We start from the raw sequence: 14,756 nt of genomic DNA on the forward strand, positions 1-14,756 counted from the left end.
AATGTAACACCCTGTTTAAGAAGTGAGATTGACAGAAGACAGGAAATTATAAGCTTCTTAGTCTGATCTTTGTCATTGGTAAGATTTTGGAGTTCATTATTAAGGATGAGATTGCAAAGTACTTAGAAGTACATGGAAAAATTGTGCTGACTCAGCATCATCAAGGGGAGGTCATGCCTGACAAATCAGTCAGAATTCTTTGAGCAAGTCATGAACAAGTTAGACAAAGAAGAGTCAGTAGACATGATCTATTTGGATTTTCAGCAGGTCTTTAACAATGTGCTGCACAAGAGGCTGCTACGTAAGATAAGAGCCCCTGGACTGTCTGTGCGGAGTTTGCATATTCTCCCCGTGTCTGCGTGGGTTTCCTCCGGGTGCTCCGGTTTCCTCCTACACTCCAAAGATGTGCAGGCTAGGTGGATTGGCCATTCTAAATTGCCCTTAGTGTTCAGGGATGTGTAGATTAAGTGGGTTATAGGGTGTTGGGTCTGAGTGGGATGCTCTGAGGGTCGGTATGGATTTGTTGGGCCAAAGGGCCCGTTTCCATGCTGTAGGGATTCTATGATTGATTCTATGATTGGTGTTAGAGGCAAGGTTCAGGCATGGATTTGCTGACTGGAAAAAGGCAGAGAGTGGGGATAAAAGGTTCTTTTACAGATGGCACCAGTGACGCCTGGCATTGTTGGGACCACATCTACACACATTACATAGACGATCTGGATGAAGCAACTGAGGACATTGTTGCTGTGTTTGCAGATGACACAAATATAGGTGGAGGAACAAGTAATGATGAGGAGGCAGGGAGGCTACAGATGGGCTTGGACAGGCTTGGAGAGTGAGCAAGGAAGTAGTAGACAGAATGTATTGTAGCATATTGTGATGTTGTGCATTTTGGTAGGAAGAATAGAGGTGTAGACGATTTTCGAAATGGGGAAAGGCTGTGGAAATATGAAGCACATAAGGACTTGTAGTCCTAGTCAGAAGCTGTCCTATGGCTAACATGCAGGTTCTACTGGAAGTTAGAAAGGCAAATGCAACATTAACATTCATTTCAAGAGGGCTACAATACAAGAACAGAGATACACTGCTAAGACTGTATAAGGCTCTGGTCAGACCACATTTGGAATATTGTGTGCAGTCTTGAGCCCTATATCTAAGGAAGAATGTGCTGGCCTCAGATGGTGTCCAGAGGAGGTTTACAAGAATGATCCCGGGGATGAAAGACTTGTCATATCAGGCATGGTTGCGTGGTCTGGGTCTGTCCTGGGTGTTTAGAAGAATAAGGAGATTTCATTGAAACCTACAAAATACTGAAAGGCCTGGATAGAGTGGACGTAGAGAAGGTGTTTCCACTAGTAGTATATCCTCAGATTGAAGGGATGACCCTTTAGAACTGAGATAAAGAGTAATTTCTCCAGCCAAAGGATGGGGTTCATCTGCAGAACTGGGAGGGCTATGATGGCCAAGTCATTGAATGTATTTAAGATTTAAAAGGTGATCAAGGGTTATGGGGAGATGGCTGGAGAATGAGGTTGAGAAACATGTCAGCCACGATTGAATGTTGAGCAGACTTGATAAGCCAAATGGCCTAATTCTGCTTCTATATGTCACGTGATGGCCTTCTTATCACAAGCTCATTATTTTTGTTATTCACCTGTGAGACATGGGTGTCGCTGGCTGGGCCAACATTTATTGCCCATCCATAGTTGCCTTTGACAACTGAATTGTTGCAATCCATGTGCTGTAGGTAGGGAAGGAGTTCCAGGATTTGGACCTGTTGACATTGAAGGAACAGCAATATATGGGTAACATGGTGGCTCAATGGTTAGCACTGCAGCCTCACAGCGTTAGGGACCCAGGTTCGATTCTAGCCTTGGGCGACTGTATGTGTGGAGTTCTCTTAAGTTCTCTCCGTGTCTGCATGGATTTCCTCCAGGTGCTCCAGTTGATTCCCACAGTCTAAAGATGTGCAAGTTAGTTTCCCGGAGTGTAGTGGAAGAGAGGGTCCTTGGAGTTCAGATGCACTGCAGCATGCCTGAGACAGAGACGTTTGCCAGGGAGCATGGTGGTCTGTTCAAGTGGCAGGCAACTGGAAGCTCAGGGTCTTTTTTATGGACAGAATGTCACACCACATTGTGAGCAGTAGACTAGATTGAGTGAAGTGCAATTGGAGGGGAAGGTGACGTGAGGCTATGGAGGACGTGTTGGAAGTGAAAAGGGAGTGAACCAGGGTGAGTAAGAGGGAACAGTATCTATGGAAGGCTGACAAGAGAGGAGATTGGAATATCATATACTTATTCTCCTGCAATTGCAAACAGCTGCCCATTTTCTTTCTCCCGACTCAACATCCAAAGCCCCAACCACACCTTCCACGTGAAACAGCAGTTTACTTGCACTTCTCTCAACCTAGTCTACTGTATTCGCTGCTCACAATGTGGTTTCCATTACATCAGGGGAACAAAGTGCAGCCTGGGTGACCACTTTGGAGATCACCTACGTTCTGTCGGCAAAAAAGACCTTGAGCTTCCAGTTGCCTGCCACTTCAATACTGTGTTACCTGGCCAACATCTGTGTCTCAGGCTTGTTTTATTGCTCAAGTGAAGCTCAGCGTAGCCTACACTTTTGTTTTTTTGTTTCTGATTTCCAGCTTCTGCAGTTCTTTCAGTTTTGGAGAGCATTCTATCATAATCTTTTGACTTGTACCTTGTAAATTGTGGACAGGCTATGGGGAGTTGCTGCTAGATACTAAGCCACTGACTTGGTCTTGTAGCCAAAGTAGTTACATGACTTTTTCAGAGTGAATTTGTTAGAGTCATAGAGTCCTACAGCATGGAGACAGGCCCTTTTACCTAAACTGGTCCGTGCCAACAAAAAATGTCAATCCTGCTAAGCCCATTTCCCTGCACTTGGCCCATATTCTTCTAAACCTTTCCTGTCTTGTCCAAATGCCTTTTAAATGTTGTTCAATGTACCCACCCCAACCACTTCCGCAGGCAGATCATTCCACATACGTACCACCCTCTGTGTAAAAAAATTTGCCACTCAGGTTCCCATGTATTTCTCCCCCTTACCTTAAACTGATGCCCTCTTGTCCTCAATTCCCCAACCCGGGGAAAAAGACTGAGTGCATTCACCCTATCCATGCCTCTCATGATCTTATGCACTTCTATAAGATTCCCCCCTCAGTCTATTTCTTCTGCACTCTTTCCAGTTTAATAGCATCTTTCCTATAGCAACGTGACCAAAACTGAATACAATACTCCACGTGCAGCCTCACCAACGTCATCTACAACTGCATCATAATTTCCCAACTTCTGTACTCAGTACCCTGACTGATGAAGGCCAGTGTGCCAAAAGTTTTCTTCATTGCCCTATCTACCTGTGACTCTACTTTCAGAGAACCATGTACCTAAGCTCCAAGCAACCCTCTCTTCCACTACACTTCTTAAGGCCCTAACGTTCACCATGAAACTCCTACCTGGATTTGACTTTCCAAAATGCAACACCTCACACTTATCTATATTAAACTCCATTTGCCATTTCTCGGCCCACTTCCCCAGCTGATCAAGACCCTTCTGCAATTTCTGATAACCTTCCTCACTGTTCATGATGCCACCTATTTTAGTGTCATCCGCAAACTCACTGATCATGCCTTGTACTTTCTCATCCAAATCATTGATATAGACAACAAACAGCAATGGGCCCAGCATCGACCCCTGAGGTACACCATTGGTTACAGGCCTCCAGTCAGACAATATCCTTCCAGTATTACCCTCTACTTCCTACCATCAAGCCAAGTGTGTATCCAATTTGCCAGTTCTCCCTGGATTCCATGCGATCTAACCTCCGAGAGCAGCCTTCCATGTGGAACCTTATCAAAGGCCTTACTGAAATCCATATAGACTATGTCTACTGCACTGCCCTCATCAATCTTCCTGGTCACTTCATCAAAGAACTCTAACAAATTTGTGAGGTATGATCTCCCACACACGAAGCCATGCTGACTACTCTTAACCAAACCCTGTCTTTCGAAATGCATGTATATCTTATCCCTCAGAATCTTCTCAAGTAATTTACAAGATGTTAAGCCTACTGGACTATAATTCCCAGGTTTTTCTTTGCAGCCCTTCTTGAATAAGGGCACAACATTCGCCACCCTCCAGTCTTCTGGGACTTCACCGTGGCTAACAATGATGCAAATATATCAGTCAGGGCCCCCCACAATTTCTTCCCTAGCCTCTTGCAGGGTTCTTGGATATATCTGGTCAAGACCAGAAGATTTATCCATCTTCGTACATTCTAATACTTCCAACACCTCCCCTACTGTCATATGGACTGTCCCCGAGATATCGCCACTCACACAAGTCTTCATGTCTTTCACCACGGAAAACAAAGAAGAGAAGTATTCATTGAGGACTTCACCCATCTCTTGCGGTTTCACACATTCATGTCCCTTTTGGTCCTTGAGGGGTCCTATTCTCTGTAGATATTCTTTTTCCTTTAGCATACTTAAAGAATCTCTTTGGATTCATCCTAATCTTCTCAGCCAAAGCTATCTTATAACCCCTTTTCGCCCTCCTGATTTCCTTCTTCAGTAAACTTCTGTATCCCCTATATACCTCCTTGGATTCCCTTGATCCAAGTTCCTGAGCCATTCCTCCTTCATTTTTCTGGTCAAAGCCTCAATATCTCTTGTCATCCAGGATTTCCTACACCTGCCAACCTTGCCCTTCACCCTCACAGGAACATAACGATTTTGAACTCTAGTTATCACACTTTTAAAGGCTTCCCACTTGCCAGAGATCCCTTTGCCTGCAAACAAACTACTCCAATCAACCCCTGCAAGCTTCTGTCTAATTCCATCAAACTTCACCTTGCACCAATTTAGAACTTGAACCTGTGCACTAATTTTGCCTTTTTTCTGTAACTATTTTAAAATTCTTTTAAAACTTTTTGTTGTTATAAAAATGTCCACAAATCAGAACTACCAGTGTAATTATAATACACAGTATTATAATAATGTCTTTCTACAGTAGAGGACTAAATGCCATTTATCCATCTGTGAGATATTTATAGGGTGAGTAAGATTCCACTGCATAGACTTGAATAAATATCAATCCTCTTTTTCTGAGTTGCAGCAGAAAGTAAAACGGACATTGCATTTGTTACTTGTTACTGTATCTATAACATTCGCTACTGCACACTGCAATAAGTCTGCAAAGTGACTGAGGTATGGTCTTTGGAAACCACTTGCCTTCACAAAGAAACATCATTTATAATTACACAGGTATATTATTATATTGAATTATGGAGGAAGTACAGCAGCAGAATGTAGGTGTTTATGTTCCTCAGGAATCTCTGCTCTTTTCTCCATTGTGTTGTTGAAACGCCCCTACACTATTCACTTCAATTACTTGTCGGAACAATATTATAATAAAATCTATAAACAATTCTAATATAATTCTAATATGTTTATGGATTGTATCAGATCCTTTTCATAATCATGACTTCCACCTTGTGGCCCTTCTACTTTATCCCTTCTTGAGCAAAATTCCCAAGCTGTTCACTAGTAACTAATAGTAAAACTTCTCAGTTTTGACATCATCTTTACTAATTTTTTTGTATATTCTCTAGTGCCTGCTACATCCTTCTTTATAATATTGAATCCAGAACTGTTCATGGTGTTCTAAGTGTGGTCCAACCAAGGTGCATAGCTTTCTTTCGTGTGCAATTCTCTCCCTCTATTACCCAAGTCAAGTTTTTTTTGGGTCTTATTGGCTTGTCACTAGCTTTAGTCAACTGAGTATCTGTACCCTTCGTCCCTTTTTAGGTTTACATATAAACTTCTTAGTTTCCAACATGTATCCCATTTACTGCCAAAAAGTACTTCCAATTCCAGAGATAAAATATTTAACAACAGTGAATCATAGAATCCCTGCAGTGTGGAAAACAGGCCATTCAGTCCAACAAGTTCACACCGTCCCTCCGAAAAGCATCCTACCCAGACCCATCCCCCTATTCTTTCCCTGTAACTCTACATTTCCACAGTTAATCCACCTAATTTACACACCCCTGGACACTACGGGCAATTTAGCTTGGCCAATCCACCTAACCTGCACATCTTTGGACTGTGGCAGGAAACCGGAGCACCCGGCAGAAACCCACACAGACATGGGGAGAATGATCAAACTCCACACAGACAGTTGCTTGAGGGTGGAATCGAACTTGGGTCCCTGGCGCTGTGAGGCAGCAGTGCTAACCACTGAGCCACCACAAACCGTGCTTTTTATTCTTTTGTTGGATGTATGGATATCATTGGCTGGTATTTATTGCCCTTCTTTAACAGTCTTTAAGAAGCTACCAAATTGAACTACTGCAGTCCAGTTCTGTAGGTAGACCCACAATAATTTTAACAAAGAAGTTTCAAGTTTTTGACCCAGCAACATTGAAGGTGCAGAGATATATTTCCAAGTCAGGATGGTGAATGAGTTGGAGGAGAATTTGCAGGTGGTAGCATTCCCATGTATCTGCTGCCCTTGTTCTTCCCAACGATAGTGCCTATAGGTTGGAAGGTACAGTCTAAGGAGCCTTGGTGAATTTCTGCAGTGCACCTTGTCAATGGTACTCTCTGCTGCTACTGAGTTTCAGTGGTGGAGGAAGTGACTGGTACTACATCCACAAACAACTAAGTGGGTTATTTCCTCCAAGATGGAGTCAAGCTTCTTGAGTGTTGTCGAAGCTGCACTCATCCAGGCAAGTGGGAAGTATTTCATCACACTCCTGAATTGTGCCTGTGTAGATAGTGGATGGGCTTTTGGGAGTCAGGAGTTAAGTTACTCACTGCAGGATTCCTAGCCTCTGAACTGCTCTTAGAGTCATAGAGATATACAACATGGAAACAGATCCTTCGGTCCAACTTGTCCGCGCCGATCAGATATCCTAAATAAATTTAGTCCTATATGCTAGCATTTAGAACATACCTCTCTAAACTCTTCCTATTCTTATATCCATCCAGATGCCTTTTAAATGTTGTAATTGTACTTGCCTCCACCACATTCTCTGGTAGCTCATTCCATACACCCACCACCCTCTGCATGAAAAAGTTGCTCGTTAGGTCCCTTTTAAGTTTTTTCCCTCTCATCTTAAATCTATGCCCTCTAGTTTTGGACTCTCCCAGTAGCCACGTTTAACGTGATGAGTCCAATTCAGTTTTTGGTCGATGGTAACTTCCAGGATATTGATAGTGGGAATTTAGTGATAGTGATGCATTGAACGTCAAAGATGCTAGTTAGACTTATTTTTGGTGATCATCACTGGCTGGCACTTATGTAATACAATTGTTAATTAGCACTTATCAGTCTAAAACTTTAAACAGGTCTTGTTTCATTTGAACATGAACTATTTCAGTATCTGAGGACTTAGGAATAGTGCAGAACATTTGTGCAATCATCAGTGAATACCCTCTGCTTCTCATCTCATGTTGAAGGGAAAATCATTATTGAAGCAGCGGAAGATGGTTGCGCCAAGGATATTAGGAACTTCGTCAGAGATGCCCTGGAGCTGAGATGACTAACCCTCATCAACAACAATTATCTTCCTTTTGCACCAAATATGACTCCAACCTATGGAGTGTTTGCCCTCGATTCTTAGTGACCCCAATTTTGCCAGATCTGCTTCATGCTACACTCGGTCAAATGCAGCTTTGATGTCAATGACAGTCATTCTCTCCTCATTTCTTAAATTCAGTCCCTAACTCCATGTTTGCACCAAGTTTGAAATGAGGTCAGGAGCCACCATTTCCCTGAACTCACACTCGCTGTAACCAGCTTGTTATCATTTCTGAGGAAGGGTCACCGGACCCGAAACGTTAACTATGATTTTTCTTCACAGATGCTGCCAGACCTGCTGAGCTTTTCCAGAAACTTCTGTTTTTGTTTTATCAACTGAGTTACTCAATACCTTGACTCTGTGCTCTGCCTTTAGTCTTCAGTTCACTAAACAGTACCTTCCTGAAGGCATTTTGAAAGCCTGTGCGTGTTTCAGGCCATGCAAAACCTTCGCCAACTCTTATTAATTCTTTGGAAAAGTAACAACAAGATTGGTCGGGCAAGACTTTTCCATTTGATATCCACATTAATATGCAGTTTCAACATATTTTTCCACAACATTGTTGAATAAACATTATGTATCCATCATACTAGCAACATTACACTAACTGATCTACACAGTACCTGTTAGAATAGTATTCAAAAAAGCAGTCTAAATATCTAGTCAGTTGGTAGGTTATCTGTTTTAGGAATTGGCTTCTAAGCCATGATAAAAATCCTCCTTTATCCTGCACCAACAACTTACAAATGTGGCATTTATTATTCCCGTACTGCATGATCTGATCAAAATTAACAAATGGTAGCTCTGAGACCATGATCCATTAACACGGTGTACACTCTGAGTGATTGTATCCAGTGCCCATACGAGATCCATTTTCAAAATGTACAGTTCCTCCATATTACATGTGGTTAAGGGAGTAGGCAAAAAACTTGGCAGATGGAATATATTGCAGGAAAATATGAAGTTAAGCACATTGGCAGGAAGAATAAATGAGCAGAAAATTAAATGGAGAAAAACTGCAGAAAGCTGTGGAACAGGGGATTTTTTAAGTACTTGCCCCTGAATCACAAGATGATAGCAGCTCAGTTCAGTGGATAACAGGGAAGGCAAGTGGAATGCTGGCCTTTATTTCAAAGGAAATAGAGTACAAATGTAGGGAGGTTTTGCTAAAGCTATAGTAGGCATTAGAAAGACCACAGCTGAAATATGGTGGACACTTTTAGGCCCCTTTATCTAAGGAAAGACATTCTGGCATTGGAGGTACTTTAGAGATACTACAGATGGATACCAAGTCAGGAGGAAATGTCTTATGAGAAAACGTTCAGTAGGTTGGGTCTCTACTCCTTTAGAAAAATGAGGCACAATCTTATTAAGACTTACAAGATACTTCAGGGACTTGATGGAGCAGATGTGGGAAGGTTGCTTCCCCTTGTCAGAGAGTGTAGGAGCAGAGGACATAATCTCAGAATAGGGGATTGCACATTTAAGGCAGAGCCTATGAGGAATTTCTTCTGAGGAGGGTGAATCTGTGGAATTCTTGTCATAAAGGGCTGTAGAGGCTGTGATGAAGTATTTTCAGCACAGAGATAGACAGATTTTCAATCAGTGAGGCAATTAAGGGTTATGGGGAAAAGAAAGAAAGGTGGAGTTGAGGATCATAGATCAGCCATGATCTTATTCAATGGTAGAGCAGATTGATGGGCTGAATGGCCTACTTCCACTCCTACATCTTATGGTCTTATCAAATCTCACACATAAGTTGTTTTGTTTGATTTTTGGTGTATATGTAAATGTTATTTCTTTCCAGTGTCAGGTTTGAAAGTTTAACAAAAGCTTACCAGGGACAGTGGTGATCCATTTTCCGAACACAATGCCCACACCTACTGCAATGGTGAGACCGCTTTGGTCTCCTCTTGTTGCATTTAGAACATGTTTCCCAGAGTTGTCTTTCTGAAAACAAACAGATTTTGTTGTTTTGTAAATCCTACCGACTGACAATAGAAATGACCACTTCTCCAAAGTGACATTTTTAAGAAGATAAAATGTTTAACCCAGAGGAGGAAGATTCATTTTCAATCAATGACATGTATTGTCCCTCCCCAGTGTTTGAATGTGATATCAGGCAACATATTGTAAACAATTAAATAATCTCATTACTTGAAGAAAAATATGAAAGTGCTGAGCAGTGGTTTAACTGGGACACAGAGCTTTGACTCTCATTAGGCATGCATCCGCAAACTCTTTTACCAGGAATCAGAATCAGACTGTTACAGTACTAGAGGCCATTTGACCCCACTTGACTGTACTGGCTCTTAAAGCAGTTGTACTTTGTCCATGGCTGTGCAATTTTTTTCACTAGATTAAACTCTCACATTAAAACAAATTCTGCTTTTCTACTCTTACTACACACAGAAAGAATTCTGGAACTTGCTCTTTCAAAAGACTGTATATATTCAATTGAAATTATAAGATTGAAAGCAATAGCTTTTTGGTTGGCAACAGTATAAAGGGTTATGGTACAAGAAAGGATACAGAATGGAAATAAACCTGATGGAAAATGGTGGCATTATGGTAACATCATTACGTTAGTAATTTACAGAGGCAGGCTCTGGGGGCAAGAGTTCAAATTCACCTTTAAGACATTGGTGGAATTTATATTCAAGGAAGGAAGAATTTAATTGTGTTTTGCTTCAAAGCCAATAAATAATGTCAAGCAGGCAGAGCGTACAACAATGTCTTTAGTATGATCAGAATCTGAGAAATAAGCCAATAGGGTCTCTTTCAATGCATCATCTGTAGTAAATGAACCATCAGTACACAGTAAGTTCAAATCTATCTACACCTCTGAATCAATGTTGGAGGTGACAATTGTACCACTAAAGGGATGTTATTGTCTGTACCTTCTATTCTCTGTATTTGAAAGATTTGACAAAGACTTAAGCACAGATGACAGAAGAATGGTCTTTCCTACATTTATTTACCTCAGTACTCTTATATGTCAAAGAAATGATTAATCTTGGAACAAAGATGATAGCCTGTAACATGTTCACATCCAAATGGACTTTGCCTAGCTTTGCTTCTTTCAGAAGAATGCCACATTTGCTTCTTTCAACTTGCAGAAGATAACCTTGTAGATATTAATATATTCATGGGTACTCTGTGACCTAACATTTGCAAAGAAATGCAAATGAAAAATTACGCATTCATATATAGCAACAGAAATTACATGCCCGTAAATCAACAGCACAGAAAAAAAAAATCAGATTTGATGTCTGCAAGATCTACCTCTAATTTGCGAATCATTTTGGAAACTAATGAGGAAAAGGAATAGGATGAAATGAAAGCAAGGAAACAAGTTGAAAATAATGTTAATAAATTTGGAACATTTTCAATCCACAAGCATCACACGCAACATTGAGATTGATTATAAGTCATGAATTTCCCATAGAGTCATGGAGATATACAGCACAGAAACAGACCCTTCAGTGTAACTCATCCATGTCAGCCAGATATCCGAAACTGATCTAGTCCCATTTGCTAGCATCTGGCCCATATCCCTCTAAACCCTTCCTATTCATATACTCATCCAGATGCCTTTTAAATGTTGTAATTGTACCAGCCTCCACCACTTCCTCTGGCAGCTCATTCCACACAAGCACTACCCTCTATGTGAAAACATTGCCTCTTAGGTCCTTTTAAATCTTTCCCCTCTCTCCTTAAACCTATGCCCTCGAGTTTTGGAATCCCCAAACCTGGCTATTCACCCTATCCAAGCCCCTCAAGATTTTATAAACATCTATAGAGTCCCCCTTTAGCCAGGTAAATAGGCCCTGGCCTATTCAGCCCCTCCCTATAGCTCAAAATCTCCAACCCTGGCAATCTCCTTGTAAATCTTTTCTGAAAGCTTTCAAGTTTAACAATATCTTTCCTGTAGCAGGGAGACCCGAATTGAATGCAGTATTCCAAAAGTGGCCCAACCAATGTCCTGTACAGCCGCAACATGACTTCCCAACTCCTATACTCAATGCATTGACCAATAAAGGCAAGCATATCAAATGCCTTCTTCACTACCTTGTCTACCTGCGACTCCACTTTCAAGGATCGTTGAACCTGCACCCTCAGGTCTCTGTGTTCAGCAACACTCCCCAGGACCTTTTAAGTGTATGAGTGCTGCCCTGATTGGCCTTACCAAAATTCAACACCTCACATCAATCTAAATTAAAGTCCATTTGCCACTCCTCAGTCCATTGCCCCATCTAATCAAGGTCTCATTGTACTTTGAGACAACCTTCTTCACTGTCGATTACACCACCAATTTTGATGTCATCTGCAAACTTACTAACCATGCCTCCTATATTCACATCCAAATAATTTATATAAATCACAAAGAACAATGGACCCAGCACCGATCCTTGCGGTACACCACAGGTCGCAGACCTGCAGTCTGAAAAGCAACCCTCCACCACTATCGTCTGTCTCCTACCTTCAAGCCAATTTTGTATTCAAATGGTTAGCTCTCCCAGGATTCCATATGATCTAACCTTGCTCACCAGTCTACCATGCAGAAATTTGTCAAACAGGTTGATTCAATAGGCTTATGGCAGGGATGAGAAGCTATGTTACCATCACTGAACCCCCCGCTATCAACATCCTGGGGTTAGCATTGACCACAAAACCCAACTGGACTCACTGCATAATTAGCAACAACAGTTCTGAGGGAGGGTCACTGGACCCAAAACATTAACTCTGTTTTTTCTTTCACTGATGCTGCCAGACCTGCTGAGCTTTTCCAGCAACTTTGTTTTTGTTCTTGATTTACAGCATCTGCAGTTCTTTTGGTTTTCACTGTATAATTATAGTGGCTAGAAGAGCAGGTCAGATGCTAGAAATACTGCAGAAAATAACTCACGTCCTGACTCCTCAAAGCCTGTCCTCCATTCAGAAGGCACAAGGAAGGAGTGTGATGAAATATTCACCACTTGCCTGGATGGGTGCATCTCCAACAACACTCAAAAAGCTTGGCACCATCTAGGTAAAACTAATCTGCTTGATTCACACCACACACATAAGCATCCACTCCCTCCACCACTGACACTCAGTAGCAGTGTGTGCCATCTCCAAGATGCATTGCAGAAATTCACCAGAGATCCTTAGACAGCACATTCCAATCTCACAACCACTGCCATCTGCAAGCACAAAGCCAGCAAATACATGGGAGCACCTACTGCAAGCTCCCCTCCAAGTCATTCACCATCCAGATATGGAAATATAATGCTGTTCCTTCACTGGGTCAAAATACTGAAATTTTCTCTGTAAGGCTCTATCTACAGCACTTGGACTGCAACAGTTCAAGAAGACAGCTCACCACCACTTCCTCAATGGCAATTAGGGACGGTCAATAAATGCTTGCCAGACAGCAACACCCTTGTCCCACGAATTAATTGAGATATGTACTTCAATCAGGACCCTCTTGTCCATTTGCACCCCTAACATTTTCAATTTTTTCCCTGCTAATGTGACTCGAGTTACTCAGAAGTATAATACTTTTATGATGAAACAAAGAATTGAGGAATTGAAACAAACAACAACAACAATGCGTGGAGAAACTCCGCAGTTCTGATTGAAACTTACAGAATATTGAACGGCCTGGACAGAGTGGATGTTGGGAAGATGTTTCCATTAGCTGGAGAGACTAGGACCTGAGGGCACAGCTTTAGAGTAAAGGGAAGACCCTTTAGGACAGAAATAAGGAGAAACTTCTTCAGCCAGAGAGTGGTGAATCTGTGGAATTCACTGCCACAGAAGACTGTGGAAGCCAGGTCATTGAGTGTATTTAAGGTAGAGATAGATAGATTCTTAATTGTCAAGGGGATCAAAGGTTACAGGGAGAAAGCAGGAGAATTGGGTTGAGAAACTTATCAGGCATGATTGAATGGCACAGCATAGCTGATGGGCCAAATGGCCTAATTTCTGCTCCTAAGTCTTATGGTTTTATCATCTGGCAGCATCTGTGGAGGGAGAGCTGTTAATGTTTTGAGTCCTGTGATTTTTCTTCAGAATGAGAAGCAGCTAGGAAAAGGTGGTATTTAAGCTTATGATGGAGTTAGGAGGAAAAGGAGCAAGCAGATAGGTGGAGAGGGAGCCCAGAGATGGAGAAAAAGGAATGGGCAGGCAAAGCAATTTGTTGATGGTAAGTCAGTGAAGAAGAGAAGCTAGAAGGTGATAATGGGGACTTAGTAGTTGACAATGGGTTGGGTGTTCTGAAAGCAACCTCATTTCATGATGGGACCAGGGATATTGTAGGAGGTTACTGACCAGAAATTGAGTGTTAACGCTCTAAAATTGTTAAATCTGATACTGAGTCCTGAAGGCTGTATGGTGTCTAAGCAGAAGATGAGGTATTGCTCCTCCAGCTTGTGTTGAGCTTCACTGGAGCACTGCAACATACCTTAAACAGTAATGTTGACATGGGAACAGAATGGAGTACTGAAGTGGCAGGCAACATGGAAGTTCAAGAGATAACAAGGTGTAGAGCTGGATGAACACAGCAGGCCAAGCAGCATCAGAGGAGCAGGAAGGCTGATGTTTCGGGCCTAGACCCTTCTTCAGAAATGGGGGAGGGGAAGGGGGTTCTGAAATAAATAGGGAGAGAGGGGGAGATGGATAGAGGAGAAGGCAGGTGGAGAGGAGACAGACAGGTCGAAGAGGCTGGTTTTGGGATGCGGTAGGGGGAGGGGAGATTTTGAAGCTTGTGAAGTCCACATTGATACTATTGGGCTGCAGGGTTCCCAAGCGGAATATGAGTTGCTGTTCCTGCAATCTTCGGGTAGCATCGTTGTGGCACTGCAGGAGGCCCAGGATGGACATGTCATCTGAGGAATGGGAGGGGGAGTTGAAATGGTGCGAACCGAGCGTAGGTGTTCTGCAAAGCAGTCCCCAAGCCTCCGCTTGGTTTCCCCGATGTAGAGGAGGCCACATCGGGAACAGCGGATACAGTATACCACATTAGCAGATGTGCAGGTAAACATCTGCTTGATGTGGAAAGTCTTCTTGGGGCCTGGAATGGGGGTGAGGGGGGAGGTGCATCCCAAAACCAGCCCAGCTTGTCCCCGCCTCCCTAACCTGTCCTTCCTCCCACCCCAAGCCCC

The 14,756-nt window shown here is 42.4% G+C and overlaps 1 protein-coding gene across 4 annotated transcripts in view; it reads right to left on the bottom strand.

The window, feature by feature from the left end:
* zdhhc21 (zinc finger DHHC-type palmitoyltransferase 21) overlaps positions 1-14,756 on the bottom strand; it is a 118,613-nt gene that overhangs the window by 27,412 nt on the left and 76,445 nt on the right. For all 4 annotated transcript variants that reach the window (XM_048595377.1, XM_048595376.1, XM_048595375.1 and 1 more), the window contains one exon: positions 9,447-9,558. In XM_048595377.1, the coding sequence (XP_048451334.1) occupies positions 9,447-9,558 (112 nt within the window). The remainder of the gene's footprint in view (positions 1-9,446; positions 9,559-14,756) is intronic.

Source organism: Rhincodon typus, chromosome 3 (assembly GCF_021869965.1).
Source record: "Rhincodon typus isolate 14 chromosome 3, sRhiTyp1.1, whole genome shotgun sequence".
NCBI lineage: Eukaryota > Metazoa > Chordata > Chondrichthyes > Orectolobiformes > Rhincodontidae > Rhincodon > Rhincodon typus.